Source organism: Lagopus muta, chromosome 5 (assembly GCF_023343835.1).
Source record: "Lagopus muta isolate bLagMut1 chromosome 5, bLagMut1 primary, whole genome shotgun sequence".
NCBI lineage: Eukaryota > Metazoa > Chordata > Aves > Galliformes > Phasianidae > Lagopus > Lagopus muta.
This window is the reverse complement of record NC_064437.1, coordinates 9,675,066-9,701,856: the sequence shown is the minus strand read 5'-3', so window position 1 is coordinate 9,701,856 and position 26,791 is coordinate 9,675,066. Positions and strand designations below refer to the sequence as shown.

General features: G+C 56.2%; 2 protein-coding genes across 4 annotated transcripts; one reads left to right on the top strand and one right to left on the bottom strand.

Moving 5' to 3' along the window:
• Positions 1–25: 25 nt before the first annotated feature.
• IPO13 (importin 13) lies at positions 26–23,792 on the top strand. Of its 3 annotated transcripts, none has more exons than XM_048944352.1 (20): positions 26–166; positions 5,481–6,217; positions 9,706–9,846; positions 9,922–10,063; positions 10,181–10,347; positions 10,467–10,587; positions 11,313–11,460; positions 11,649–11,830; positions 12,658–12,684; positions 13,171–13,305; positions 13,884–14,027; positions 14,233–14,313; positions 14,978–15,115; positions 15,208–15,304; positions 16,957–17,009; positions 22,343–22,409; positions 22,584–22,642; positions 22,803–22,892; positions 23,006–23,187; positions 23,285–23,792. In XM_048944352.1, exons 1-20 carry the CDS (start codon positions 95–97, stop codon positions 23,379–23,381), a joined length of 2,880 nt encoding a protein of 959 aa, XP_048800309.1. In that variant the 5' UTR covers positions 26–94; the 3' UTR covers positions 23,382–23,792. The 3 variants fall into 3 exon arrangements, with proteins under 3 accessions (XP_048800309.1, XP_048800308.1, XP_048800310.1); XM_048944351.1 differs by having other exon boundaries at positions 23,282–23,792; XM_048944353.1 differs by lacking the exon at positions 26–166 and adding an exon at positions 5,120–5,359 and having other exon boundaries at positions 23,282–23,792.
• Positions 23,793–24,211: 419 nt separating this feature from the next.
• On the bottom strand, positions 24,212–26,632 carry DPH2 (diphthamide biosynthesis 2). Its single transcript, XM_048944360.1, has 6 exons — positions 26,467–26,632; positions 26,284–26,396; positions 25,977–26,197; positions 25,206–25,844; positions 24,893–25,078; positions 24,212–24,796 (listed from the first exon to the last, which is right to left on the bottom strand). Exons 1-6 carry the CDS (start codon positions 26,608–26,610, stop codon positions 24,666–24,668), a joined length of 1,434 nt encoding a protein of 477 aa, XP_048800317.1. The 5' UTR covers positions 26,611–26,632; the 3' UTR covers positions 24,212–24,665.
• Between the last annotated feature and the right edge of the window lie 159 nt (positions 26,633–26,791).

Genomic DNA, 26,791 nt, shown 5'->3' with positions numbered 1-26,791 from the left:
GCGGGCTGCGGGGCGGGGCGGAGCGGCGGGACGGGCGGACGGACGGACGGAGGGAGGCGGGGAGCGCTGCTGCCCTGCGCCCGCTGCCGCAGCCATGGAGCGGAGGGCGGAGGCGCCGCCGCCGCCGCCGCAGGGCCTCGACTTCACCGTGGAGAACGTGGAAAAGGTGAGCGCGGGGCTGGGGGCGGCGGATCGGGCGCGGCGCCGTGACGCTGTCACCGATGTCGGTCTCCCGCCGCGGTGTGGCCGCGGCGGGGCGGTGCGCGCCGTGCCCGCTGCCCGAGGGAGGGAGATGATGAGGCAGAAATGGGAGCGGGAGGCAGGGCTGTGCCGAGCATCCTTTGGGGCTGGAGCGCGGGTTGGTGGGGGAGAACTCTCGGAGGGTGCGAGGCGCGGTGGTGCCATCCGAACCCCGCTCCGTGCGGCCCCGCTGCGGCTGCGCTGCTCCCAGAGAGACCGGGGCCGCTGAGACTGGGGATGCGGAAGGCTGCTGGGAACCCGAATCTGTCTGGGGACCGAGCAGGGCGCCCGGGGAGGAAAGGCTTCCCATGGGCGATGCTGGGAGTGATGGAGGCTGAGGGCGTAGCGGTGAAGGGCGCGCAGTGAGGAGCGCAGCCCCCCGCAGCTCCCCAGCTTTATGGGCGCCCAGAGTCTCGACCCTCTGCGGGTTCCCGGGCAGCGCGAGGCAATCCCGGAGCCCTCGTTTTGCCTTCATGGGAACGGAGCTTCCTGCCAAAACGCTGCCCGCGGCACGGCGGTGGGAGCATCACAGGGGCTGGCCCCATCACTGCTGGCCTGGGGATGTGTCACACCGGTGCCGGGTGCCGTCTGCCTTTGTGGCTGCAGGTGTCACAGCCCGCATCCCCCTGCTAGCAACACAGAGCTCAGCCCCAAGCATTAGCCCCTGTGTGCAAAACGCCACAATAATGCTACGTTCTGTGGCTTAATCCGTGTGCAGGCAGGGCTGCAGGATCGTTTTGCCTCCAACCTCCCTCTGCTTCAGCAGGCACTGACTGCGCCTTTGTCTGCACTGGCACGGGAGGGTGGGCAGTGCCGGGGGGCAGCGAGGCATGGAAGCGGGCAGATATGCCCTCTAGGATGCTCTGCTCCCATCCCCCTCCCTGAGCCCTCACAGCCTCAGCTTTGCCATCGCCTTGACATCTGCAGGAGATGCAGCTGTTGGTCGTGGGGATGGAGAGAGAAAAATGCAGGGTGGGAGCAGTAGGAACCCAGAGGCCGAGCGCCAAGGAGCCCTCCCTGTGTCATTTCAGGTGGGGAGTTCTTGTACAAATAGGGCAGAATTGGGCTCTTGCTGGGGGCTGGGCTGGTGGGAGGGTGGTGGGCAGAGCCGCGTTGTCAGAGTTGGTACTGACAAATAAATGATGTTCTGCCGGCCTGGGCTTCTCTGCCTCTCAGATTTTGTGCACGGCTCTATTAATAACACTGAATAGTGATTAAAGTCAGGGTTTGGCTCGGTGCTGAGTCAGGCGCTGTGAGCACTGGGGTGGGAGCAGGGTGAGGGGTGGGTGAGCTCCCATGGCAGAAGTCAGAGCATCTCCAGGTCCCTATGGTGCGTGGCATCCTGCCATAGGCAGAAGGTGACATGGCCCCTGTGCCCAGGGATGGCTCTGGTGGCTGCCCCTGGGAGATGCTGAGGCTGATGGGGCAGCAGTGCCTGTGAGGATGTTAGGGGCTGAAGGGGGAACGTTCCTGTAAAATTGAAGGAAGAAAGGAGTCATATTGTTGGCTGTGAAAGCAGATCTTTGCTGCAGACAGTAGGTTCCCCTCAGAACCAACCCTGATTGAACACTTTGCTCCTTCCTGTGCCATGATGTTGGGCAAACAGAGGCACACTGTGCTTTCCACCGCTCTGCTGTGTTGTGCTTCACTATCACAGAGCTTCTGGTCATCAGTGACCTGCAGTGCAAGGGTGGCACAGGAACTGGGAGCCTCTCTAAGTGCTTATGAGCTGGTTCCTGGGGCAGTGAGAAGAGCTAAGAAGTGAAGAACAGGGTCCATCCTCGCAGCTCAACCTTGACTCTGCATTCTGAGTCTCTTTCCAAGTGCTGATCAGCCATTGCTCGTGCAACCTCAAGGCCCCACTACTGCTGGCGGTGGCAGCTGCCCTGGGGTTTTGCACAGAGCAGGGTGAGCTCAGGGCTGCCATGTCTGTATCTGGGCTGGGGACCACACTGCTCTCTGCAAGGAGATAACTGCCACTAAGCAGCAGGAGGACAGCCCAGACTGCTTTGAGGCTGCAGCATCGCCTCTTCTGCCAGGCTGGGGGTGAAGAGCGGCCAAAGCAGCAGCACGTTTATACTGGGAGGGAGGAACACACACGGCTTTATTTCCTATCTGTTATCCTCCATGCTTCAGCAGGCGGCTGCTTTCTGCTCAGGCTCCCCTGCCATTTTGGGGGGAGGATGGCGGCTGTGCGGGGGGAGGCGGGCTGATGTTCCCTGCGCTCGGCAGCGACAGAGTAATGGCTGTGCTGCTGCAGGCCTGGAGCGAGTGTATGGCTGGAAAGCAGGGCGAGAGGCTGCAGAGGGAAGCATGGCGGCTGGAGGAGGCTAAGAAATGATGATGCTGCCCTGGGTGCTGGACACCGAGCATGTGCATGGGCTGTTTGCATTGCTTGGTTACCTCTGCTGGCAGCAAATCAGCCTCTGGAGATGCAGTGTCTCGGCAGGGGAGCAGCAGGCGGCACACTCGATTCATGGGATCCTGGCATCCTGCACATGGTGCTGATGGCACCTCTCTGCTGGGCACCAGCTCCTGGTGAGAGCCTGTTTTCATTTGGCACTCTGAACTTAGAGGGCAACATGCTGTTTCTGTGCTCTGCTTGGGCCTACACTGGTGCTGGGCTTGGAGCAGCTGCTGCAGCTTCTCTTCCTTGCTGGTGCCACGGTGTGAGCTGATATCCATTGTCTGTGCTTGGCAGGAGCAATGCTCAAGCTGCTCTCCACCATGCCTCCCAGAGGGACCAAGCGGGAGCTGTGATGCTGTGGGCAAGCTTCTCCGGTGGCTGACACCACTCTGGGAGCTGGAGTCCAACAAGGCTCTGACCACTGCTTTTTAGAGCAGGGAGGGCCCATAATAACAAGCCTGAATTATTTTCAGCCAGGCAGAGATGGTGTTGGAGAAAGCTTATTCTCTGGCCAAAGGGCAGAGCTGACAGCCTGACTGTTTACCAGGTCTCATGTTACAGGTCTAATTGCAGAAAAGGCAGGTCTGGTGTCAGCCAAGCTTCCAAATCAGAATGCACAAAGCCTTCCCATTAGCTGTCGCTGCCCAATTTCATGCCTTCTGCTTCTCTCTCCTGGCACTGAGTTCCCTTCGTCATCTTCAGTGCTTCCTTATGGGCTTGAGTGCTGGCTGGCACAGTGATGTCTGGAGTGCAAGTCAAGCAGCAGCTGGTGCCAAAAGCTGCTGCAGAAGGAGGTCTCTGCCTTTTTTTGCTGGGGATGAGCACGCTTCATGTTCAGATGCCTCCTGCAGAGCATGATTTTAGTCTTTACGCCCATCCTCGAGGATCCTCTGGGGGTTTCCTTGCACTATGCAGAGCCCCACAGAGCATACAGGGGGGCATCCTAAGCCAGAGGCCACCCAGGTGAGCCACCACACTGCCTCCTGTCTGTGTGTCTGTGTAAGGATGCTCGGGGACAAGAGGAGGAAGTGAGGAAGCCAGCAGGGATGTTCTTCCAGAATATTCTTCTGCCCTCCAGCAGCTTGCAGCATGACACCCTTCACAGTCTGAATAATTAACATGTTGCATGCTTTGAAGCCTCGTACTGAATTGGAGGTCCATGAGGCACGGCTGCAAGTTGTACCTCCTAATGTAATGTCTCTGTGAGTCTCAAGTGAGGTTGCTGGGAAGCAAGCTAGCAAGCTTTGACAAAGCAAACAAGACAAAGATAATGTGAGGAGGAGATGGTTGGGAGTGGAGCCCTGCTGCAGGATGATTCAGGCTGCAGTGGGGGAGCAGGATGCTGGCTTATGTGTAGATGGGGGCCAGGTTCCTGGCCCCAAAAGCAGCTGAACTTTTAGCATGTCTGCAGGTCCTGCTTGGTAATGAGGTGAGTTGTTTCTGTGATGGGGGGCACTGCTGCCAATGGCTGGCCTTGTCCTCCAGACTATTCATAACCTTCTGCTTTCTCATGAAGAGGTTGTCCTCATTTTCCCCCTCCTAGTCTTAAAAAGAGATGTTTCACAGTGTCCCAGGCAGTGCCTTTCTGCAGTGCTCCTGCCATTTTGTCATGCTCTGTGCTCTTGTGCTGGGAAGCAGCATGAGGTACAAGCGCTCGCTTAGGAAGCGTGTTCTTGTGCCCTAGGCTGCCAGCTTTGCATGCTTAAAAATAGGGCTTAAATCCTCTCCTGGGTCCAAGAGCCACACAAGAATTTGAGAGAGCTTTCAAAGGGGGAGGAGGAAGATATTTGAGATCTGGAGCCAGGATGGGGCTACCAGAGATCCTCTCCACCTGCTGAACTCATGCCCTGGCTTATATTAGGTGCATGGTATCCTGATGAGTGCCACCCCTGCTCCATACCCCTGGGACGTGCAGTTGATGATTTGAATTGAGCAGTGCTGTGCTGAGCAGGAGAGCTCACTGCTAGAAGATGGAGTTCTGTGAGGTGTGGTTTCTGCTCCCTTCATGTGCTGGTCCTTGTGGTGGCACTGCCTGACTTCTGTCCCTTGGGTCCTGCTACTGGAAGAGCGAGGTGGGACTGTGCTGTGCTGTGGTGATGTTGGGCAGAGACATCTCTTCCTGGTTTTTGCAGAGCTGTGTAGAGGAATGCTCTTCTGCTCCAAGACATGCACCATTCTCCTTGCTCCTTTGTGCCCATCCTGCCCGCTCTGTAGGATGGTCCTCTGAGAATAAAGCCTCGTGGCTGATGCAGGGTTATGCATGTGAATCACTGAGCTCTGCAAAGCCATAACTAGATCTCTCACTGGTAAGTGCTGTTCTCTTCCATGCAGGGAAGCTGAGTGAGCAGCCTCAGACCATCCCAGGTGGCAGCTATAGGGTTTGATGCCAGCTCCCAGCTCAGCTGTGGCTGGGCGGGCTTGGGAGCACTTCAAAGGGACTTGGAGCAGAGATTAATCCCTGAGCTTATTGACTGTGGTTTTCCAGGCCTGCATAAAACCTGACAGACTGAAACTTCGGCAGTGGTGCTGCAGCTGCTTGTGTTGGCAGAGGCAAGGAGGGCTTGGCCACCACTGCTGTGTGGCTTCTGGGCTGGCCTAGCACAGGCACCCCCTGGCAGCCCCAGCAGGGTGAAGGAGAGGATGGAAGATGTCTCATGAAGAGAAATTTCCAGAGTGGGAAGGAAGGGAGGACATTCTGTGGGTCCTGCTGCTGTGGGTCTTATCTCCACCCAGCCTTGTGGTGGGCTGATGGCTGCCCTGTCCTTGTGCTCCTCTGGGCCCAGGACAGGGCCGTGCTCCTTGGCTGTCCTGAGGTGCTCGCTCTCTCTTCCAGGCTCTCCACCAGCTGTACTATGACCCCAACATCGAGAACAAGAACTTGGCTCAAAAATGGCTGATGCAGGCGCAGGTGTCCCCGCAGGCCTGGCACTTCAGCTGGCTGCTCCTCAACATGGACAAGGTGCCCGAGATCCAGTACTTTGGCGCCAGCGCCCTGCACATCAAGATCTCCCGCTACTGGAACGACATCCCGGCCGACCAGTACGAGAGCCTCAAGTCCCAGCTCTTCACCCACATCACTCGCTTCGCCGGTGGCTCCAAGATTGTGCTGACCAGGCTGTGCGTGGCGCTGGCCTCGCTGGCGCTCAGCATGATGCCCGAGGCCTGGCCCTGTGCCGTGGCCGACATGGTGCGCATGTTCCAGGCCGAGGACTCCAACGTGGACGGGCGGGCACGCTGCCTGGCGCTGCTGGAGCTGCTGACGGTGCTGCCTGAGGAGTTCCAGACCAGCCGGCTTCCCCAGTACCGCAAGGGCCAGGTGCGCAGCGTCCTGGCGCAGGAGTGTGGCTCCGTCTTCCCCTTGCTGGAGCAGCTGCTGCAGCAGCAGGACTCTCCGGGCTTCATCAAGCAGAAGGTGTTGAAGTGCTTCTCCAGCTGGGTCCAGCTGGAGATCCCTCTGATGGACTGCGAGAACCTGATCCAAGCAGCTTTCACCTCCCTGCAGGACCCGGAGCTCTTTGATACAGCAGTAGAGGCGGTTGTCAATGCCATTTCCCAGCCGGATGCCCAGAGGTAAGGGCAGCTCCTCCTACATGCTGCTCCCGGGCATCTACAGGGGAATGGAATAGGCAGGAGAAACCTCAGTCATTTTCTAGCTACTGTTGGCCCTGGAGATAATGATGGTTTGGAAGAGGGAGAGGTTATAAGCAACTGTATTCTGCTGGTCTCACATGGTTGGTGCTGCAAGGCTTTGCACCACAGCTGACTAGTGGGCATCTTTGTGTTTTACATGTTATTGCTCCTGCCCACCATGCTAGAGAGCTTTCCCAGGGGTATGGGCTGGGCTAGTATAGCGGTGCTGCTCACAGGTTGCCTGGCATGCTGTGGGGACCAGAACATGTGATTTGAGCACTGCTTGTACCAGGTTTGAGCAGCAGCACCCAGGATCCCCAGCCCTCCTTCAAGCAGTAAGGGCGCAGTCACAGCCCCTCTCCAGCAGGCATGCTTGTTTCTCTGGCTCCTTGTGCTGGGCTCTGTGGCCCTGATGTGGGGGCAGCTGCCCTGGCTGCAGCCAGAGATGCTTCTCTGTCTTGTGCTTCAAGTTCAACCAAGGAGCATATCTGATGCAGAGATAATAAAACCATACCTGGCTGTCTTCTCCCTACCTCTGACTCCAGCAGCTCAGTCCAGCTGTGTGCTCAGCCTTTGTGGTTGCCCAGAGGTGGTCCTTCAGCTCAGTGCAGTGGGACTCTGAGCTTGTTGGCTTGGCTACATTATCCAAGTTGCTGTTGGCTCCTAGGACCGATGCCCATAGAACAGAAAGTGCATCTCTTCCTGCTCCCTCGGCCACATCTCCTGGCTGCTTAGCAACCTTTTCCATCCCCGCCAAGAGGAGGGCTTAGCTGAAGCTGTGCTGAGTGTTGCATCACGCAGACTCCAACCCTCTGCGGCGGTGCGGATGCTGCTGCAAATGCCGGCACTGATCCTTGCCTTGGCTGACTGCCTCTGGCATCCATGGAGGTGTGCTCTGCAGTGGTAGAGGTGCTGCTACTGGTCATGACCAGTGTCAGCGTGCAAAGAGGATTTTGATGCCTTGCTCTGTGTCGGGCGCTCACCCCACCACTTCATCCTGTCCTCCCCCCAGGCAGCTCTGTCACTGATGGCAGAGCTCCCCCCTCTCTGAATATGGGGACAGTGGGGCCATTGTCACCAAGCTGCCCTGCCAGGCAGCGTGTGGCGCGGCTGGCCGCATCAGTGGGGACATTGGCTGCGGGGGGGCTGGCTGGAGCAGGGCTCTGCTCCCTGCTGAGGTCCTGGGTGTCTTTTCAAGAGAGAGCCAGGGGCAGGGACCCTGCATTTCTCCTGAGCTCACCCCGGTGCCAGCAGTCCCGCCTTCTGCCTTTGTTGCTCAGCTACAACATATCCAGCTCCTCCTGAAGCCCCCGAGGGAGGCTCCCGACCTTTCTCTCTCTTTTCTTGACAGTCTCAGAGGCTCACACTGCTTTTCAGCTGCTCTCTTCCTCCCCAGTCTTTTGCCTGCTCCCTGCCTCACAGAGCATTCTTGATGCCGTCCTGCTGCCTTGCCCCCTGCCACCCAACCTGTGCTTTGGGTTTGTCCCTGGATTCCCCCGTTGTGCTCCTGCAAAAGGAGGACAAGATTTGTTTCCCTGCCTACGGGGTGTTTGTTCCAAGGCTGGATGCTGCCCTTCTGTTGGGATGCACTGGGAGCTGGCAGCTGCAGGCCCTTGATGCACACTATTGCTTTCTGGAGCAGTAGGGCTCTTGAGTCACAGATGGGCAGGCACCAAGGTTTTGTTGCATCTCTTTGGCAGAAGAGACTTGGGCTGGATTTTCTGTCTCGTTTGAAGATTATCCTCAGGCTAAGCGGGTCAGAGAGCCGGGCTGCACATGCTGGAGCAGAGCTGCAGCACTGGGTGGTGGTGGAGAGTGGGGAGGGGGCTTAATGGAGGGGGTAAGTTGTGGAGCACCAGGCACCACCTGAAAGAAGCAGAGTGCTGCTCAGCGTCTGGCACTGGACCCCTACAGAGGGATTTCACTGTAAGAGCTTTCTGAGAGCCTCATTAGAAGCAGATGCATAATAGGTTGTGGCTTTTTTGTTTTTTTTTTTTTTGGTGAGGACTTGGCTTAGATTTGGGTCATGAGGAATCAGGTTGTTCCACATGAGCTGCCCATGTCTCCCCTCAGCTGGTCACAGGGGCTTTTCCCCATGCACCATGCTGTGGTCTCTCTCTGATAAGGGTTGGGGAGGGTTGTGGGAAGAGCAGGAGTTGCTGGTCCCAGAGAGGAAGCACAGGTTTGGGAAATGACCGGGCAGACTCGCATAAATATCAGTTCAGCTGCTAAATACAAAGATAGCAAATCTTGCCCAGGAGAACTACACAGATGGCAGGAGGGGAAGGGGAATAGGTAAGGAGATGTCACTGTGTGACTGACATGTTCTCCATCCGCACCATAGCACTGTGTTCCTGCACTGCTGTGTACGTCATTCACAGTGCTCCAGAGACCTGGAATTGATTAATGCTTCAGCAGCCCTTCCCCAGGAGCTTTTTCCAGGAGGAGGGGGGCAGAGAAGGAGGAGGTGGCCCTCGCAGTACAGCCCAGTGCAGGAGCTCCGGTGGAGATGTTCTTGCATCTTCTGCTGGCCCAGAGCTGTGAGCCGCTGCCACCAGCATGGCTTTGTCCCTCTGCCGGTGGCAGCTGATAGATCCATTTACTGCTAATGAGCGGCAGGAGCAAGGACAGCCCGCTGCAGTGGGATGGACGTGCAGCTCTTAGTGCCATCAGCTGCGTGCTCCCCAGGGGAGGGCTGGCACTGCAAGTGCCTCCTGCTCCCTGCAGCCTCGCCCCTGTGCGGCAGGGAGCTGCAGCTCCAGATAACACGCCTCGCCGGGCAGGTAACTGACAGCCGGCTGATGAGCCTCCAGCACAGCCGCTCTCCGGGGGCCCTGGGCTGCGTTTCACCTTCCCTGCCTCCTTGCTCGTTGCCTTGGTTACAGTCGCTTAGGAGGGGAGGCTGATGTGAGCGAGGCTGCCTGGAAAGGGAGATCAGGGGAGCCCTGTGGGATGCAGCCAGTAGAGGGGGCTGGGACCATGCGGTGGGGCTGGCATGGATCCTGCAGCAGGAGGAGCCCCTGCTGGGGTCACACAGGTTCCCAGTGGCAGCTCTGGATGTGAGCACGGAGGTGACAAACCTAAAGAGCTGCCCAAGGAGCTGATGGCGGCAGTGACAAACCACTGCTGGCCCAGGTGTGCTGAGAGGAGTGTCGTGGAGCCTTCGTGTGATGGAGGATTTGCACGGGGCTAATGCAGAGTGATGGCAGAAGTGATGCGGAGTGATTACAAAGGCTCCAGGAGCTTCAGCTGCTGGTGTTGTCCCAGCCATGCCACCAGTTGGAAGAAGAGGTCCTGAAGCAGTAAAGCCTCACGGATGTGTCCAGCTCCACAATGCAGCTTTGTGGCTGGGAGCTCTCGGAGTTGTCAGGCGGGGTGGACACTGCTGGTACAGACAACACCTGGCACTGATCAGGCTGTGCTTGCAGGTATGTGAACACCCTCCTGAAGCTCATCCCCCCAGTGCTGGGGCTGCAGGAGCAGCTGCGTCAGGCGGTCCAGAGCGGGGACATGGAGACGTCGCACGGGATCTGCCGCATCGCTGTGGCCCTGGGGGAGAACCACTCCCGGTGAGTGCTGTCCCTCTGCCCGTGGTGTATCACCACACCTGCAGTGCTGGTGTGACCGTGCTCTCTGCTCCCCAGGGCACTGCTGGACCAGGTGGAGCACTGGCAGAGCTTCTTAGCCCTGGTCAACATGATCATGTTCTGCACGGGCATTCCTGGGCACTATCCTGTCAATGAAACCACCAGTTCCTTGACACTCACCTTCTGGTACACGCTACAGGTCAGTGACCAAAGGCTTAAGCCAGAAGCAGGAGGAAGCTCAGGAATGTTGGCCTTGGGGCTCGCTTTGCCACCCCTGGTATCCCTTCCACACTTGACTTCTCCCCTCCCACCGTAGGATGACATCCTCTCCTTTGAGCCGGACAAGCAGGCTGTGTACCAGCAGGTGTACAGGCCTGTCTACTTCCAGCTGGTGGATGTGCTGCTGCACAAAGCCCAGTTCCCCTCCGATGAGGAGTACGGTTTCTGGTCGTCGGATGAGAAGGAGCAGTTTCGGATATACAGGTGCGGTTGCAGCCAAGGCCCTTCTTTATTTGGGTAGCAGGAGCAGGGCACAGACCTGCCTTTGGGTTGTAGCATGTCTGGGCTTGGGCAGCATTTGGTAACCTCCATGTTCTCTACAGGGTGGACATCTCTGACACGTTGATGTACGTGTATGAGATGCTGGGTGCTGAGCTCCTAAGCAGCCTCTATGACAAGTTGGGACGTCTCCTGACCAACACAGAGCAGCCATCCACGTGGCAGGTGAGCAAGTCGGGCACCAGGCTGCTGGCTGCCTGCCCCATGGGGAGCATCATCAGAGGGGGCTGTTCTTTCCATGGAGCAAGAAGGAATGTGAATAGAGATGAAAAATATGATCTCCTTGACATGCAGGGTCTCAAGAGCCTGTTGAAATGGTTCTTCATTTGCATCCCTGTCCTTAGAGCCAGAGGCAAGCTGGAGTTTGACCTTGGTTCTTTACCACTCTGTGTCTTGTGCCGCTGTGGCACAGCAGAAATGCTGGATTCCTATCCTTTCTGCATTGCCACTCTGCCAGTCACCGTGAGCCCTTGACCAGAGGAGAGGCTTGTGTGGGGTACCCAAGTTTGTTGTCAGTGCCTGCAGAGTGCAATGCTGAGATATGATGCAGAGCCTGGAGCAGAGTGAGTGCAGGGGAAGCACAGGGTCCTCTGTCCCACAGGCTAGTAGGCATGTGTCTGTTAGTCTTGGCATCCCCATCAGCTAGCCATTGCTATCAGACTCTGGTGGCTAAAATACTGCCTTGTTATACCCTGGTGACACCCTGGTCTGGGGTGGGCCATGTCCCCTGTCCTGAAGCCTGGTGTGCCTATTGGCTCTGCCCGTGCAACTGTCTCCCCTCTCCCAGCATCCTTGGTCTCTGCTGCTGGTTCCTGAGCAAGTGCCAGGGCAGGGGCTAGGGGATGGCTCTAGGGTCTAACAAATGGCTCTGTCTCTCTCCCTCACCCCAGCACACGGAGGCCTTACTGTATGGTTTCCAGTCCATTGCCGAGACCATTGATGTGAACTACTCTGATGTAGTGCCAGGGCTGATCGGCCTCATCCCCCGTATCAGCATCAGCAACGTGCAGCTGGCCGACACGGTCATGTTCACAATCGGTGAGGCTCTTGCTCATGCGCAGGCTGGGGTGGGAAGAATCCATCCAAGGTTGCTTTTGCACAGCTCCCTGCCTCCCCTGCATGCCATCCTTCTTTCCACAACAGTAGAAAGCAAACTGAGCAGCCCACTGTATGAGGACCGAGGGTCTGGCTGCTGCAACGTGGTCTGACCCTGTCTGTGTACACAGGAGCCCTCTCAGAGTGGCTGGCTGATCACCCTGTCATGATTAACAACGTGCTGCCGCTGGTGCTCCAGGCTCTGGGCAACCCTGAGCTCTCCATCTCCAGTGTCTCCACCCTGAAGAAGATCTGTCGGGAGTGCAAGTATGACCTGCCGCCGTATGCCGCCAACATCGTGGCTGTGTCGCAGGTGAGAGCTGGGAGCTGACAGCTCTATGGCAGCCCTTTCCTCTGTTTGGATTAGAGGGAGTGAAGCAGCAGCTCAGGATATCTTGCTTGGTGTGGGGAGCTGTTGTCTGTACAGTCCCTGGGACAGTAGGAACCCAGTGTCCTCCTATGAATGCACAGTTGTCCCGTGGGATTTCTTGGCTTTGAGATCTGGGACAGATGGGGCTCAGAGTCCCATGACATTTAGGAGGCATTAGGAGGTGAACTGGGCTTGAGGGAGGTGCTGGATCTGCATGGGAGCAGGGAGGTCTTGAGCCTGAGGGACACTATTTCCTTCCCCTGTGGGCAAACAGCGAGGAGCCTACAGCTCCAGATGGTAGGTACTGGGCAAATACAAGGGGAGAGGGCTGCAGAAAGGGTTTTATTTCACACCTTCTTCAGGAAAACTTCTTTTGCCACTGCTGGAGACAGAGCCCCAGGTTAGAAGACCTGCTGGCCTTATCTAACAGAGCATTTCCTGCATCTGTTGCAGCCTGGCTGTTGAAGTCAGTGAACGGGTTAATTCTGGTGGGTCCCCTGCTCCTTTCTGCTGGGGGAACCAAGCCCTACTCAAGTCATCCTGCTGCAAAGTCTGCCTGATCTCAGGGTTTCCCTCCCAGGCAGCTGAGTAAAGTGCATGGGGAAGAGATTGCTGCAGGATGAGGATTTTGCTCCCTGCCTGTGCGTAGCTGTATGCTGCTTGTCCTCAAATTGCTGCTAGTTGTCTTCTGCTTCAGTCCTGTCCCTGGAAGGGAGAAGGCTTTCTGCAGCACTCATTCTCCTTTTTCTTTCTCCTTTTCCCTTTTGTAGGAGGTGTTGATGAAGCAGATTCACAAGGTAAGAGGCACTTTCTCATACTCCTGGCTGTTCTGCTCAACTCCATGCCCTTTAGTTGTGCTCACTGAGAATATGTGAGGGATGCCACCATTTGTTAGGCTGTCCTGGAGGAAAGCTCAGCAATGCAGCCAGCTTGGCGTGGCCAGGAATACCTGCTGGCAGCCACCCACTGCTCAGCTAATCTTAGGGCTTTCTCTGCATGTGGGCTGTAGGGGTATATCCTCAAAGAGGGAAGCTCCCACAGAGATGTAACTCTAGCAGTTCCTTCCAGGGATACAGGGATACAGCTGCAGGCATGTCTTGGAGAGAAAAAGAAGGAGTGAGAGCATGGGGACGTGGCCCCTGCAAACAGGAGAGGGGGGGATGCTTGACTCCACAGAGGCTGAGACAGCTCTGTGCAAAGAGTGGGTGGTGCTGGCAGGGATGTCTCAGAGCAGTGCCAGCAGCAGGGTAGTGACGTGCTGCTTGTGTCTCTTTCTGACCCAGACAAGCCAGTGCATGTGGCTGATGCAGGCTCTTGGCTTCCTGCTCTCTGCGCTGCAAGTGGAGGAGATCCTGAAGAACCTGCACTCCCTCATCACTCCCTACATCCAGCAGCTGGAGAAGCTGGCTGATGAAACAGTGAGTGCCCTTGTGCTGCTGCCTTCCTCCTGCAGGGCTGCTTCTGTTGGCTATGTCCCTGGGGTGGTGTGTCAAAGCAGCACTCCTGAACATGGGTAGTCTTTCCCCTCACCCCGACACGGGCAGAGAACTGACAAGCAGTATCCCACTAACCAGACTGAGTTGTGGGCTTTTTGCCCCTTACAGCTACTCGTCACCAAGAGCTCCTTGGCTCTTGCAAGCTGTGTGTTGTCTGGATCAGCAGCTGCCACCCTACGGTGGGGCCCACACTTTGTTCCTATGTTGTCCTCTTTTGTGTAATGTCCTACATGCCACCCCAGTGATGGCTGTCTTGACTTGCTCTCTGTTGGAGTGAGCGATGGCATTCGTGAGCATCCTCCAGCATTTCTCTACTAGGAAGGATGGGTGGAAGGACTCTTGGTTCATCCAGGAGGTAGAGAGGAAAGACAAGGACTCATTGCAGAGAGCTTCTCTCTAGCACTTTGCTTCTGCAGACGCTGCTCCTCAGGATCACAGGGGCATGACCAGTGCTGAGCAATGCAGTCTGTGTCACACTCTGCCTGTATTTTCTCTGGCAGCCCAATCCCTCCAACAAGCTGGCCATCATCCACATTCTGGGGCTGCTCTCCAACTTGTTCACCACCCTGGATATCAGCCATCATGACGACGACCACGAAAGCACTGAGGTCAAGAAGCTGCCAGTGCAGCAAGGACCCAACCCAGTGAGTACAGCAAGGCTCTTTGCCAAGTCATATGCCCCACTGTTGGTGGCTGGTGGCAGGAGAGTCAGTAAGGGGAGTGAATGGAGAATGCAGTGTGTGTCATGAAGATGGTAGTTGGTGCATCCAGGCCGTGTATAGATAGCACTGGACCTCCTGTCCCCAGTGCTCTGAGACCAATTCTTTTCATCCTTCTCATTCTTCCCAGGTGGTGGTTGTTCTGCAGCAGGTCTTTCAGCTCATACAGAAGGTCCTGAGCAAGTGGCTGAATGATGCCCAGGTGGTGGAGGTAATCGGGATCCTCATGTTACTGCTCTGCCTGTGCCTTCCCTTGTCTGAACAGTGGATGGCAATGGATGGAAACAGAGTGATGAGACCCCTTTGTAATAGGGGTCACTTTCTGGGTTATTCAGGCCAGTGCTGCTTGTTGCCACCAGCATCATCTGGCTATTGTCCATCTTTTTCCCCAGTGAGCCCTACTCTTCTCCAGTTATAGAGGCTGTGCCATCAGCAGAGGAATGAAAGCTGGGGCTACCAAATGCTTGTGTTCCCTAGCAGAGGAGCTCTGCTCTGACCTGGGACCTGTGTCATCTCTGCTGTCATTTCTCTATCTCACTCAGCCCAGTAAAGTCCAGATAAGCAACTCATTCCTGGCACTGGGGGAAGGCCTTATCCCAATATCTGAGAGCAGCAGTGGTGCATCCAGTGCAATCTGCTCTAGGTGTCCCTGGTTGGGCAGAGATGTTGAACCAGATGACCTCCAGAATTCTTTTCCAACCTCAAGCATTTCTTTGATTCTGTCATCATGTGCTGCAGAGCAGGGTGTCATTACCAGAGCAGATATGAGCCCTCTTCCTGACTGTTCTCCATGCCTGTTGCTCTGCCAAGCCCTGCCTCATAGGTAGAGGTCTTCCGTCACTTTTGCTCATGCTGTCTCTCTTCTCCCACCTCAGTCTGTCTGTGCCATCTTTGAGAAGTCTGTGAAGACCCTCCTGGATGACTTTGCTCCCATGGTGCCCCAGCTGTGTGAGATGCTGGGGCAGATGTACAGCACTATTCCCCAGGCCTCTGCCATCGACCTGACACGACAGGTAAGGACCACGTGGACATGCCAGGGCTGCGGGTCCAGGGGAAGCTGGAAGGGTACAGGGCAGCTTCAGTCCTTCTCCATTGTCTCTTGCAGCTGGTTCACATCTTTGCTCACGAGCCTGCCCACTTCCCCCCCATCAAGGCCCTCTTCTTGCTTGTTACCTCAGTCACGCTGACCCTCTTCCAGCAAGGTATGTGTGATTAACTCCTTGTTGTGCTGGGGCTGTTGTCAGGCTGTTGCATGCATGGATTCTGGAGGCGTCTTTCCAGGAATGGCTGTTCTCACTCCTAGCTAAGCTATTGGGGCCATCTCTTTGTCTCGGATTCATCCCAGCCCTTGGAAGGTGGGTTCCTTCCTGCAGGGCAGTGGAAATGGGGATCCCCAATGCGGGACTGGCAATGCAGGTGGCAGCCCCACTGCTGCACCAGGGTTGGGTGCTGTGTTCCAGGCTAGAGCAGGAGCCCAGGCCCGCTTGGCTGCATGTTTACCAGAAGGTCCTGGGGTTTGTCCATGGACCAGTGGTGCTTATAGTGGCCAGGAGTCAAGGCCTTGCATAGGCAGCAAGCCATGTGGATGAACGTCTGCAAAACTTTTTCAGACCCTGCTGTGTCCAGTATTTTCACTCAGGGCAGGGCCTCGTGTCTGGCTCGCTGCCTGCATTACTTCCTTGCTATGAAAGGTTAATGGGGTTAGGACAGGCCCCTCCACACTGCAGCTCCAACCACCCTCCTGGTGACTCACCCTGTGACAGGGATGAGTGCCCTTTGGAGCTGCTGGCTTAGGTCCTTCAACATCCCAGTTACGTGAGCTTCTCACGTTATCAGTAGGTAACACGATGCCTCCCCCAGCCCAGGGCTCAGAGCTCTCTAGAGAGTGGGGAATGCTGGAGGCCCCCACTTCCTTGGCACACCATGCTCTGAGCACATCCTGTCATACTCCGGTGTCACTTGAATGGGTGACGAGTGAGCCAGGCTTACCCCAAGTTCAAGTCCCTGCTTCTGCCAGTGGCAAGGGTGTGTGTTCGTGCAGGTCCTCCTGCCTTGCATTTGAGCAGCAACAAGAACACTGGCAGGAGGAAAGGTTGAGGAGGGCAGCCTGCTGTGTGCCCCAGGCTGCGCTCCCACCCCTGGGCTCCTCTCCATACGGCAGGAGAGGGTGAGAGGCATGAGCCTGCAGGGGCTGAGACGTGTCCATGCAGGGAGTCAGATGGCAAGGTAGGGTGAGTGGTGCTGGCATGGACACCTCTGGGCACCGGTTGGTCTCTGGATGTGAGTCTCGAGGAGCATTGGGTAACGGGGTGGGAGAGTGGCTGTGCCAGGGGTTCCCGTGCAGCTGGCGCTGATGTCGAGCATGTGCACGCCTGAGCCCGGCTGGGCCTGCCGAGCATTTGCTGAGGTGTTGTCGTTCACTTGCAGTTATCTTCCAGGACCAAACGGTGCTCTGAAGACACCCGCTCAGTCCCCACAATGCAAAAGCTCTAATTCTCCTTGTGGAGATGGTGCCCAGCTAGCCCCTGCTCCTCCTCTTCCTCCCCAAGGACACGAAGATCTCCTCCTTGGCTCTGCAGCACCCAGGTGCTAGCTGGAGACCCTGGGGCTTCAGACCCTTTCCTTTGCGGTTTCTTTCTGTTCTTGGGTTCTCCAAGTTTCATGATTTTTTTGTATGTTTTGTTTCTTTAACTTGCTTCAAGCTGCTCATGTTGCCCATCCCCTCTCCTACACACCCCTTCTCCCTTACACTCCTGTTTTCACTTGTAAATTCTTTCTGTATCACATAACTATATGATGTTGAGTTGCTGTTTGTATGATTTTTCTCTTAAGTTACATCTTTATTATATTTTAGGGCCCAGGGATCATCCTGATATTGTTGATTCATTTATGCAACTCCTGGCACAGGTGTGTTTTAGTTTCTTATTCATTCACTTTCTGTTCTCTCTCTTTCTCTTTTTAATTCAATTTAAACCTATTTTTAACTTTCTGTTGACAACGTTTTTTTTTTCCTTTTAGTTGAATATCGAGTTTCTCCATCTGTTTCCGTGGAAGTTGAAAACAAAACATTCTCCTTTAGTTCTGGGTTCGCACCATCCCCAGGGCAGTGCCCTCCTTCACAGGGCAGCCCCCAGCTGCCACCCCCTTGCCTGGCCTGGGGGCACAGCAGAAGCCAGCTCCAGGGGCTTTGGGCTGCTGCCACAGTCATGCTTGGGGGGGGGTGGGGGGCAGAAAATTAGAGCATAAAGAGGTTGTGGTCCTACTGATCTGCCTGCCCTGCAATGCATCCTGCAGAGCTGGGACAGGCGGACCTGGCTGGCTGTTCCTGCAGCCTTACTGAGCTTGGCACTGTGCTGTGTGGCCACCAGGTCCTGCTCTGGACTATCTTTTCTGCCGGGACGAGCAACCTGCTTGTGGTGGCACCAGGAGCCCGGGTGCCACCATGCCCTGGCAGCGTTTCGGGGTGGTGGCTGCAGCTCCTGTGCCGCCAGTTTGATGGCATGCAGCCACGGTTTGTGTCGGGAGGAGTCGCTTGCCAGTCCCCTTTGGTGCAAGGGTGATGGCAAGGGGACAGTGTCTGTGGGGCCGTGGCTGTGCAGCTGTGCTGGGGCTTTCCATGGGGCTACAGCGTGGAGCTCCTGGTGCGAAGTCCTGTTTGCTTGGCAAAGCAGCAGTGGCACTTCTGATGCTGCTGGCTGTGGGTAGTCAGGGTCTGCATTGTGCTGCGTGTGTGTATATACACCTGTTTGGGGTATTAGGAGCCTTGTGTGTTCCAGAGCCTGGCGTCCTTGAAGTCATGTCCCCTATAAGAGCTGCTGGTAGTGAAGTGGGAGCTGGCAAAGTCACTTTCTGCTTCATTCCTATAGTGTCCACATTTGACTGTGTGAAGCATGTTAAGTTCATGGGAGATGAACTCCTTGAGGGTATGCAGTGTCTGACCACTGTCCAAGACAGGCTGCTGGGCTGGGTCCAGCTTGTTTTCAGAGTGAGGCTGTTGCTCTGACTCCTCTGATGGCTGCTTGGCCATGTGCCCATCCTGTAGAATGGAGCAGGCCTGGGGCTGGTGAGGGGACAGCTTGTCACCAACCCACCTGTGTCCATACATCACACTTTGAACTGCAGATCCTGTTTGAATCTCATCTCACAAACCATATTGTAGCATTTTCTTCCCCACTTTTCCTGTTAATAGACATAAAATAATTGAGATCATAGGAAGCATTTGCATATTTTTATGGTGCCAGTCTTGAGACTTTTAACAAGTTTTTGAACATTATTTGAGGATCGGTGAATGGGATGTGAGGTTTCTGAAGATGTCTTTCCCTGCTGCTCAGACAGGTGAGGCCTCAGCTCCAGCACAATGCTTCTGTAGATCCAGACTAGAGAGCACAGGGAATGGTATCCAGAAAGATCAGCAGAAGGTGAGAAGGAAAACTAGAGGAGATGCATGAGTCTTCAGATGTGTAAAACATAAGGCCACAGGCATGGATAAACAGCACTTTATTTTGAATGCAACAAACAGTAATGGGAGGAGGTCATGGAAAAGGATTTGGGTTAGATGGTAGGAGGTGTAGCTAACAGCAAGGGGAAGCACTGACCAGTCGCCTGGGGAGCTGCTGTAGGAGGGCTTACAGGATTCTCAGTAAGCCCATTGCTCCTGGAGGGCACCAAGAGGTGATCCTGCCTTGGGGAGTGAGGGACTAGGCACCCCTCCAAGGTTGTTTGCTGTGTCCTTGGGAGGTAATGAGTTTTTCTTTAGCTTGGGATCCTTCTCCTGGTGACAGTCATGCTGCCAGCCCACCATCTCCAACAGCAGACCAAGACCCCATGTTTCCTTGGGCTTTTTACTCCAACAACCTCACAGAGACCAAAAACTCCCTATGCCCTTCCTCTCCACTCACATGTGGGACTCCTTCTAAGGTTCCCTTCACTTCCTGAGTCTGTGGCTCTCCCAGGGCTGAGCACCCAGCAGGGTACTGTGAAAGACAAGAATGATAAGCAAGAAATGAAATCCTGGCTCTCAGGTCTTCAGGGGATGCCTGATAGCAGAGGTGCATCCAGTCTCACCAACATGTTCTGCTTTCATAAAGCTGTTTCTAGAGCCTGTCCTCCCTAGGTCTTGCATCACTCTGTGTCTTTTTTGTGAATTTATGAGGTGGATACTGGAGTTCCAGCCAGTTATTTCCATCTTGCCAGCCTTGCGAAGAAAAGGGACGTGTCCCTGTGTCTCCTGCTTGCTCGTACTTCTGATACCTGCACATCAGCCTTCAGTCATGAGTGTGCAGGAAGCTGTCAGTGTGTGACTTAAGATCTCAGCTGACTTTTTGGCATATTTATCTGGGCTCAACTGCAACCCGAGTCTGCCCAGTTTGTGCAGCTGATGACTTTGCCAATGTGTTAATTTGTGGTCTGCTCCCGATGATGTCTGGCAGATCACAAGACCATGCTGGTTTAAATCAAATGTCGTATGGATACTGGAGTCCCTGGAGTTATTCTTAGTACTCATAACTAAGTATAAATTAACCAGCCTTCCGTAAGCCTTTGCTGAGCTGTGCTGGCACCCTTTGGGGTGGCCAGGCTGAGTGCAGGACGAAGTGAGGAGCATCAGTGATGTGTTTGTGAGTTCTTGCCTGGCTTCCAACCAGGAGGTACCACTTGTGCATGCTTGTGGTCATCCTGAGACAGGATTTGGTGGACTGCACACCACAGCCTGGCTCTTCCTAGGCTGCACGATCTCCAAACCATGATAGCTTATGTTGGCTCTTGGCTCAGGACAGTTTCCATGTCCAGCAGGAGCTGCTGGCTGGAGGCAGTGCCGCAGGCTGTGGGAACAGCACTCTCCAGTTCACCTCCCCAGTGGCTGCCAGTGCTTCCACCCAAAGGCCTGCAGTTCACCACCGTTGTGGACCTCCATAGCACCCTGGCAGTGTCTCCAGGGGCAGAATGTGCCTCGCTGGGCAGAAGATGTGGGACTTTCTTTGCCTGCACATGCACTGTCCTCCAGCTCCTCCTTGCCTGTGCACAGTTATCACCTCCTGAGGCAGTGTTCCTTCCTAAGCTGGAGGTTCTACTCTATCAGGTGTGTACTTAGGGAAGATATGTTGGTCCTGGACGTGAGGAGAGTGCTCTGGAGCACTGCAGGAACCAGCTGTGCAGCACATACTATCCCTTGGCTGTGGGAGGAGCAGAGCTTGGTGGCCTCCTATGTCCCCAGATGCAGAAGAGCTGCTCTTCAGACCTCTCTGCAGGGTGTCCCAGCTCCACAGAGGAGAACCACGCTGTCCAGCCTGCAAGACCTACCTCCACAGCGCCCACTGCAGAGGACAGGGGGGATGTTTCCAGTGTGAAACATCTGCAGACCTGTCCTCATCCCAGAGCCACACTGGCAAGAGACATGGAGGACAGACGAGCTGTGAGAAGCCCCATGAAGAAGTGAGATTCTACTGAGAAGAAGTAGCTGTGCCTACCCAGTGTGGCTTCCTCGTGGAGCAACTCCGCAGGTTTCCATCTCTGTCTGCATTAGATGTGTACACATGCCTGGATTGAGCTCGCATGCTGTGCTCCCTTGGTGGAGATGTCCTGCAGGAAGGAGTCCTCTTGTATCAGCACATTCACTCATGGTACTCACCAAGCCAGGAGCAGGTGCTGCAGAGGGCCCACAGGAGTGCCTGGACACCTCTGGCTACTGCAGGCCAGGCTGGCTAGGAGAAACACCACGCAGGTAGGTGGATTTGGTAACCTGAGCATGTTGGAAGACTTGTGCCAGCTGAACAGCTTTGCAGAATGGAGGAGTTGATGACTGCGTGGTGGCACCAGAGCCAGGCACCCTTGGCAGTATGCTGCTGGGGACAGCCAGGTGGCTTTAATGGACTGAAATGACAACATATCTTGTGTGTGTTTGTCCAATATGGGGCTGAGCAGACTGCAGCAGAGCAGGGAGTGGGTGCACAGCCAGCTAGCAGGCTGTCCTTGCAGTGAGCATGTGGGACAGGCTGTATATACACACACAGGCATAATGCAGCCCCTTGTCTCTCCAGCGAAGGCCACTGCTTGCATCTAGCAGGCAAGCAGTTCCCAGTGGCTGCACCACCTCTGTTGGGTATACAATGCCTTTTGTGCCCAATCTGTCTCATCTCTTGCAGCGTGTGATACAGAGAGTCAGAAAGGAGAAGGGGTAACCCTGAAACTTGCCAAGCTTCCTGCTGTCCAGTTATGTTCCCTGCAAGGGGTCAGTGGCCAAAGGTTTTCCCTAGAGGAGAAGGGGGACATAAGTCTGTTTGGCTCCAGGGGGGCTGGGTGGCTGTGGGCAGATGGCACTGAGCACTGCTGGCTGATGGCTGTCCATGCTTTCACACTGTGGAACAAGTTTGGAGGGCAGCATGCAGCTCAGCCCATGGAACAGAGACTCCACTCCTGGCTCTCAGACTCTTGGGAAGAGCTGTGGCTGCTGTTCCCACTGTTGCAGTGACAGTGGGACAGAATGTATGATTGTCGTCCCCTGTGCCAGCTAACAGCGAGCAGAAACCCACCCATGGAGCAGCAGGAACAGGCTGAAATGTTTTTGTCCTGTACTGCCCTGTTCTGGCATAGCAGGGACCTAGCCCAGCAGTGGTCCCATTGTGCCAGAGCTCAGGTTGTTCCCAGCAGTGGTGGAGTAGCTAAGCCACAGCAACTGGTGGGCTCACCAAGTGGCAGAATGAACCCAAAGTTTTTGGTCTCACACCGGCTGCTCGTGAATTGCCAAGCAGTTTCAGCATCTCGTTCCCTCTACTGCCCTGCAGCAAGAGCAGAGCAAGTTGTTGGCCTAGGCTGGAGTCAAACAAAATGCGTGTCATTGAAATTGATGGCTGTGACCTCATGAACACTGGCAGTGAGAGGACCAAGCCAGCAGGGGCTGTTATATGCTGGGACACCTGTGTCCCAGGAGCACTGCCTCTGCCTGTTCTGGGACAGGATGCCTCTGTCTGCGTCTGAAGCATTTGTGCATATACCACTTTAGTATCTATCCTCATGTCTTGGGGTCAGAGCTCCCCAAATGCAAATGGCCTGGATGTATGATTGGTGTTTTCTTGGGGAGAAAAGCGACCGTTTTCCTTCTGTACTGTGTGAATCTGCTGTTACCATGCATGTGCCCAGGTAAGTGTGCATCCAGGCAGAGGCTGTCTGGGGCGCCTGGATCCTTGGAGCCTTCCTGGCTGCTGCTGCAGAGCTGTGTTTATTCTGTCTGTCTGTGTGCCTTGCAGGCTCTGAAAAGGAAGCCAGACCTCTTCCTGTGCAGCAACCTGGACGTCAAGGCAGTATTTCAGTGTGGTGAGTACTGTGGGCACATGGTACACACAGGCACCTGCTCACCATCCCTGTGCAGAGTCCAGCCTGCTGCTCCTGCAGCTCTGTGAACACAGCAGCCAGGGACTGGGGACTGGTGCTGGTTTGGGATGGTGTCTGAGAGCTCTGGCCACTCACCTGAGTGCTTTGTGTCTGCAGGTGTCCTTTCCCTCAAGTTCCCTGAAGCCCCAACAGTGAAAGCATCCTGTGGCTTCTTTGTGAGTATCTTGGCTTCCTCAGATGCATTGGGACTGCATATCGTAGGGATACACAGAGTGGCTACAGCCCACCAAGCAGAGCAGGAGCAGGGCTGCGAGTTGCACAGGGCAGCAGCTGTGCAGTGCTTTGGCACTGACTGGGTTGGATGCTGTGTTGCAGACAGAGCTGCTGCCACGCTGCGGGGAGATCGCCCCTGTGGGACAGGTGGTACATGAGAATGGCAAAGTGCTGCTGCAGGCGGTACTGGAGGTGAGTGGTGCTGGCATGGGTGGGTGCACTGGGCGTGATGTTGGGGCAGCAAGCACTGAGCTCAGCTCAGTCCCCTGGTGCATGGTTTAACAGGATCTGTGTGCTCTGTACAGGGTGTCGGTGGCCAGGCCTCCCGCAGCCTCATGGATCACTTTGCAGAAATCCTCTTTGCCTTGAACAAGCATTGCTTCAGCTACCTAAGCATCTGGATCAAGGAGGCCATGCAGCAGGATGGTTTTCCCTCAGCCCGCGTCAGCCCTGAGCAGAAAGAGACCTTCAGCCAGCAGATCCTTAGGTTGGTGTCCCCAGTGCTGTGCTGCAGCAGCTGCGGTATCTTGCACTGCTGTCCCTCCCACCTGCCTCACATCTGTCCCCTCCCTCTGTGTTAGCAGAGAGCGTGTGAACAAGCGGCGAGTGAAGGAGATGGTGAAGGAGTTCACGCTGTTGTGCCGAGGGCTGCATGGCACAGAGTACACAGCAGACTATTGAGCACCCAACCAGGAATGCGGATGGTTTGCCTGGACCAGCTCTTCCCCACCAGGAAGCCCCCGTCTTCCCTGCCCTGCTGCTGCAGTACAGCTCATAGAATAACCTTCCACCTAGACTTAACCTACTCGGGACGCTCCCCAGCTAGACTTGGTGGCCGCATCTCGGTGTCAGCATCTTTGTTCCCCCAGCATGCTCCCCCCTCACAGGGGATGGGAATGCCGGCTGCAGGAGGTGGGGAGGGGGGGCCCAGAACAGGACTGCCCCAGCACAGACTGCCCTTTGCTGCACTGCAGCCAGGCTGCCCACTCCTCCCCGGCACGGCCCTGCGGAGGGGAGGCTGCACAGCAGGGACTGGCTGGGCAGGCGGGCTCGCCCCCTGCTCATTTGTATGTGTGAGGTTGGGAGGGGGGAGGCCCCACACCTAATTATATTAAGGATATTTCTATGCTGTGGCTGTCATCACTGTTGTTACCTGCACTTGGGGAAGAGCCAAACTGAGGGTGTGGGGTGGTTACATTAAGGTTGATATGCCTCACAGTCTCCTGTTCCCCTCTGGCTGGAGCAGGGATGGCAAAACTGGGAGTCTCTACTGTGTGCCGTGCTCTGCTGTCCAGCATGGAGCAGCTCTGGGTTATGCTCCTGGAAGGGGAACTGCATTCCCTCCACACATTGAGGGGCCTTCTGGCAGCACAGAGGATGTGCGTGCCCTTTTTGCTTCTGCTCATTTTAGTTTCCTGTTCTCTTAGACTGGCTAGCGTGCAAGGCTGCAATCCCAAGGTGAGCCTTGTGATATGTTTTTGCTCTGGGATTCCAGCCATCACCTCCGCACATCCCCTTCAATCTACACTTTATTCCAGAAGACAATTCGCTCACAACTCCTTCTCAGTTCAGCTTTAGTTAAAACCAGTAACCTATACAAGTCCCCAGTACCAGTGTTACCAGCTCCCATGAAGCTGTGACCTCTCTTGGTAGGGACAAAGCTTACTGCCCAGGCAATGTGCAGAGCCTTTGTCAGCCAGAGTTGGACCAAGCTTCTTGTCCTTCCTGACCCTGTTTCTTGCCCTGGCTGCAAGCACAGGGGTGCAGTGGGCATTCTAAAAAACCCATGTACCTCCTGTTCTCCCCCTGCAGTCCATATTCAGCACAGGGCCAGACAGCAGCAGCTCCTCATCCTACTTGGAGCCAGCTATGGACCGTTGTGAGACGTTTTCAGGTCTAACATAAACAGCATGCAGGCTCCTACACATCCTCTGCTCCTGGCTGAGAGCCAATGTTGCTGCCACATCACGACTGTTCACGGCCCTCATCCTCATAGGCAATGGCAATCCCTCGCCGGCCCTGCACAGCCTTGGAGATGGTTGTCTTCCCCAGCTGCTGCTCGAGGCCCCGCCAGCTGCGGGACTCCAGGAAGGTGGCTGGGAGGAGACAAAAAGAGGGAGCTGTTTCTGGGGAGCAGGGAGGTAGCACTGTTCCTGTGCAAGCACTCAGCCCCACCACAAAACCAAACAAACCTGCAGGGCTGATCTCTGCCAGGGCCCGCGTCTGGTCCCTGCAGGCCAGAGTGGTGCTGGGGGGTGGCTGAGGAGCCAGGGAGTCGCAGAGGTAGGCAGCACGCATCTCCCCTGTGATTAGTGAGACATCAGGAATGGCCTCTGCTGCAGGCACTGCCGGTGGGAGCTCAGTGTAGGCACAGGCACCTGCCAGGAAAAGACAATGTCAGACTGCTGCTTGCGTCTCTCCTTCCCCAATGCCAAGTCAAGGCAACCTCCTGGCAGAGGGAGACACTTTCCAGAAGGGTATTGGCAGCTGATTTTCAGCTGTTACCTGGCAGCAGGTCTCGGAAGTCAGTGAGGTAGTTCCCTGTCCATTCCCGGGCTGGGTTACAGGCAAGCTCCAGCTCATAGGGGGTCACTATAGGCCGGTAGTAGTCACTGGAGTCCAGCAGGGAGTTCTGAGCACAGGCCACCAGCACAAAGATGTCCACCTCCAGGAAGTTAGCCAGCTTAGCAGGGTTGGGCTTCCCCACACACAGCGTGTAGCTGCGCTTACCAGCCCTGCGCACAAGCTGGCGGAGGTGCTGCAGCACATCCAGGTAGCCTGCCACACCCAGGGTGCCCACCAAGATGCCCACCACACGGGCATCCCGCGCCCGCTCCACCAGGTAGAGGCGCCGCATCAGCGCCCGGTTGACATTGAGGGTCTCGCGGCGGCCATGCCCGGTGGCAGGGTCAAAGGAGCTGAAGGGGCAGCGGTTCCACGTCAACATAAAGCTGGTGAGGGCTAGGCCCTCGGCTCCCACATAGAACATGGAACAGTCTTGCAGCTCTTCTGCTGCCTCCATATGGAATCGGCGGCCAAACTGCCTCACTTCCCCAGGCAGTGTGGGGCTGGGGGGGTCCCCATACACCACCTGAGAGAAGATGATGTTGGGGTACTCATGGCACAGCTGCTTTTGCAACTCACCTAATGAGAGAGAAAAGTAAGAATGGAACGTAAGCACCCGTTTGTCAGCAGGACTGGAGGTGAGGAGAGGGCAGAAATGATGGTACCTGGGAGCACCCTCAGAACTTTCCCTTCCTCCCACACAGCACTCACCCATAGCGTGGGCATACACCACATCGCTCAGCACCACCACACGGCTGTGCCGATCAGGATAGAGATCCCGGAAGACTTCAGCGCAGCGCCCAACATCCAAGGGCTGCCGCCCGAAGATGTGCAGCACTGGCAGCTTTCTGCAGGGACTGAGGCAGGCAGGGCCATAGTGCACCACGGCCTCGGCGCTCGCGTGCTCGGCGGCCACTTCGTCCACGCAGCAGCTGCGGGGAGACCCAGAGGCGTCGGTGGGAGACACTGAGTGCCCACCGAAGGGCGCTATGTGGGATCTCCCCCCCATGACACCCACCTGCCATACGTGGTGTCTCCCAGCACGTACATCTCGGCTCCCGTCGCCTCCTCCATCCGGGCCGCCACGGCCGCCGCATCCGCCAGCAGCGCATCGGGGAACTGCAGGGCGACCTGAGGGGAGAACAGGGTGAGAAGACGAGGAGAGGAGGCTCTCAGCCCCCGCCCCGCCGCCTCCACACACCTTATGGAAGCCGCCGTCCCGCACGAAGGCGGCGGCGCGGTCCACCTCGTAAAATTCATCTTTGTCTCCCCGCGGGGACGCTGCCGCCGGGTCCAGCGTCCGCCGCAGCACGGCCTCCCCATCGGAGCTGAAGGCCGCCGCCATATTGCGGGATGCCTACTCCCGCTCCCAACGTGCGGCGCGTAGCCGGCCAATAGGAAGCCGGCACCGCCCCTTTCAGTTTCCGGAAATCCCGCCCCCGACGGAGAGCAGCCAACCGCTCTTCGCGATGGGACGAAAGGAGGAAAGGGCAGTCAATGGGAAGAGGCGTCCGTCGCGGTGCCTT

Coding starts and splice junctions, on each gene's coding strand:
- IPO13 (XM_048944351.1), top strand. CDS start 95: ATGGAGCGGAGGGCGGAGGCGCCGCCGCCGCCGCCGCAGGGCCTCGAC. Junction 13,306..13,883: donor AGAAGCTGGCTGATGAAACA/GTGAGTGCCCTT, acceptor TTTCTCTGGCAG/CCCAATCCCTCCAACAAGCT. Junction 15,305..16,956: donor GCTGACCCTCTTCCAGCAAG/GTATGTGTGATT, acceptor ATTATATTTTAG/GGCCCAGGGATCATCCTGAT.
- DPH2 (XM_048944360.1), bottom strand. CDS start 26,610: ATGGCGGCGGCCTTCAGCTCCGATGGGGAGGCCGTGCTGCGGCGGACG. Junction 26,397..26,466: donor GGGACGGCGGCTTCCATAAG/GTGTGTGGAGGC, acceptor TTCTCCCCTCAG/GTCGCCCTGCAGTTCCCCGA. Junction 25,845..25,976: donor GGTGTATGCCCACGCTATGG/GTGAGTGCTGTG, acceptor CTCTCTCATTAG/GTGAGTTGCAAAAGCAGCTG.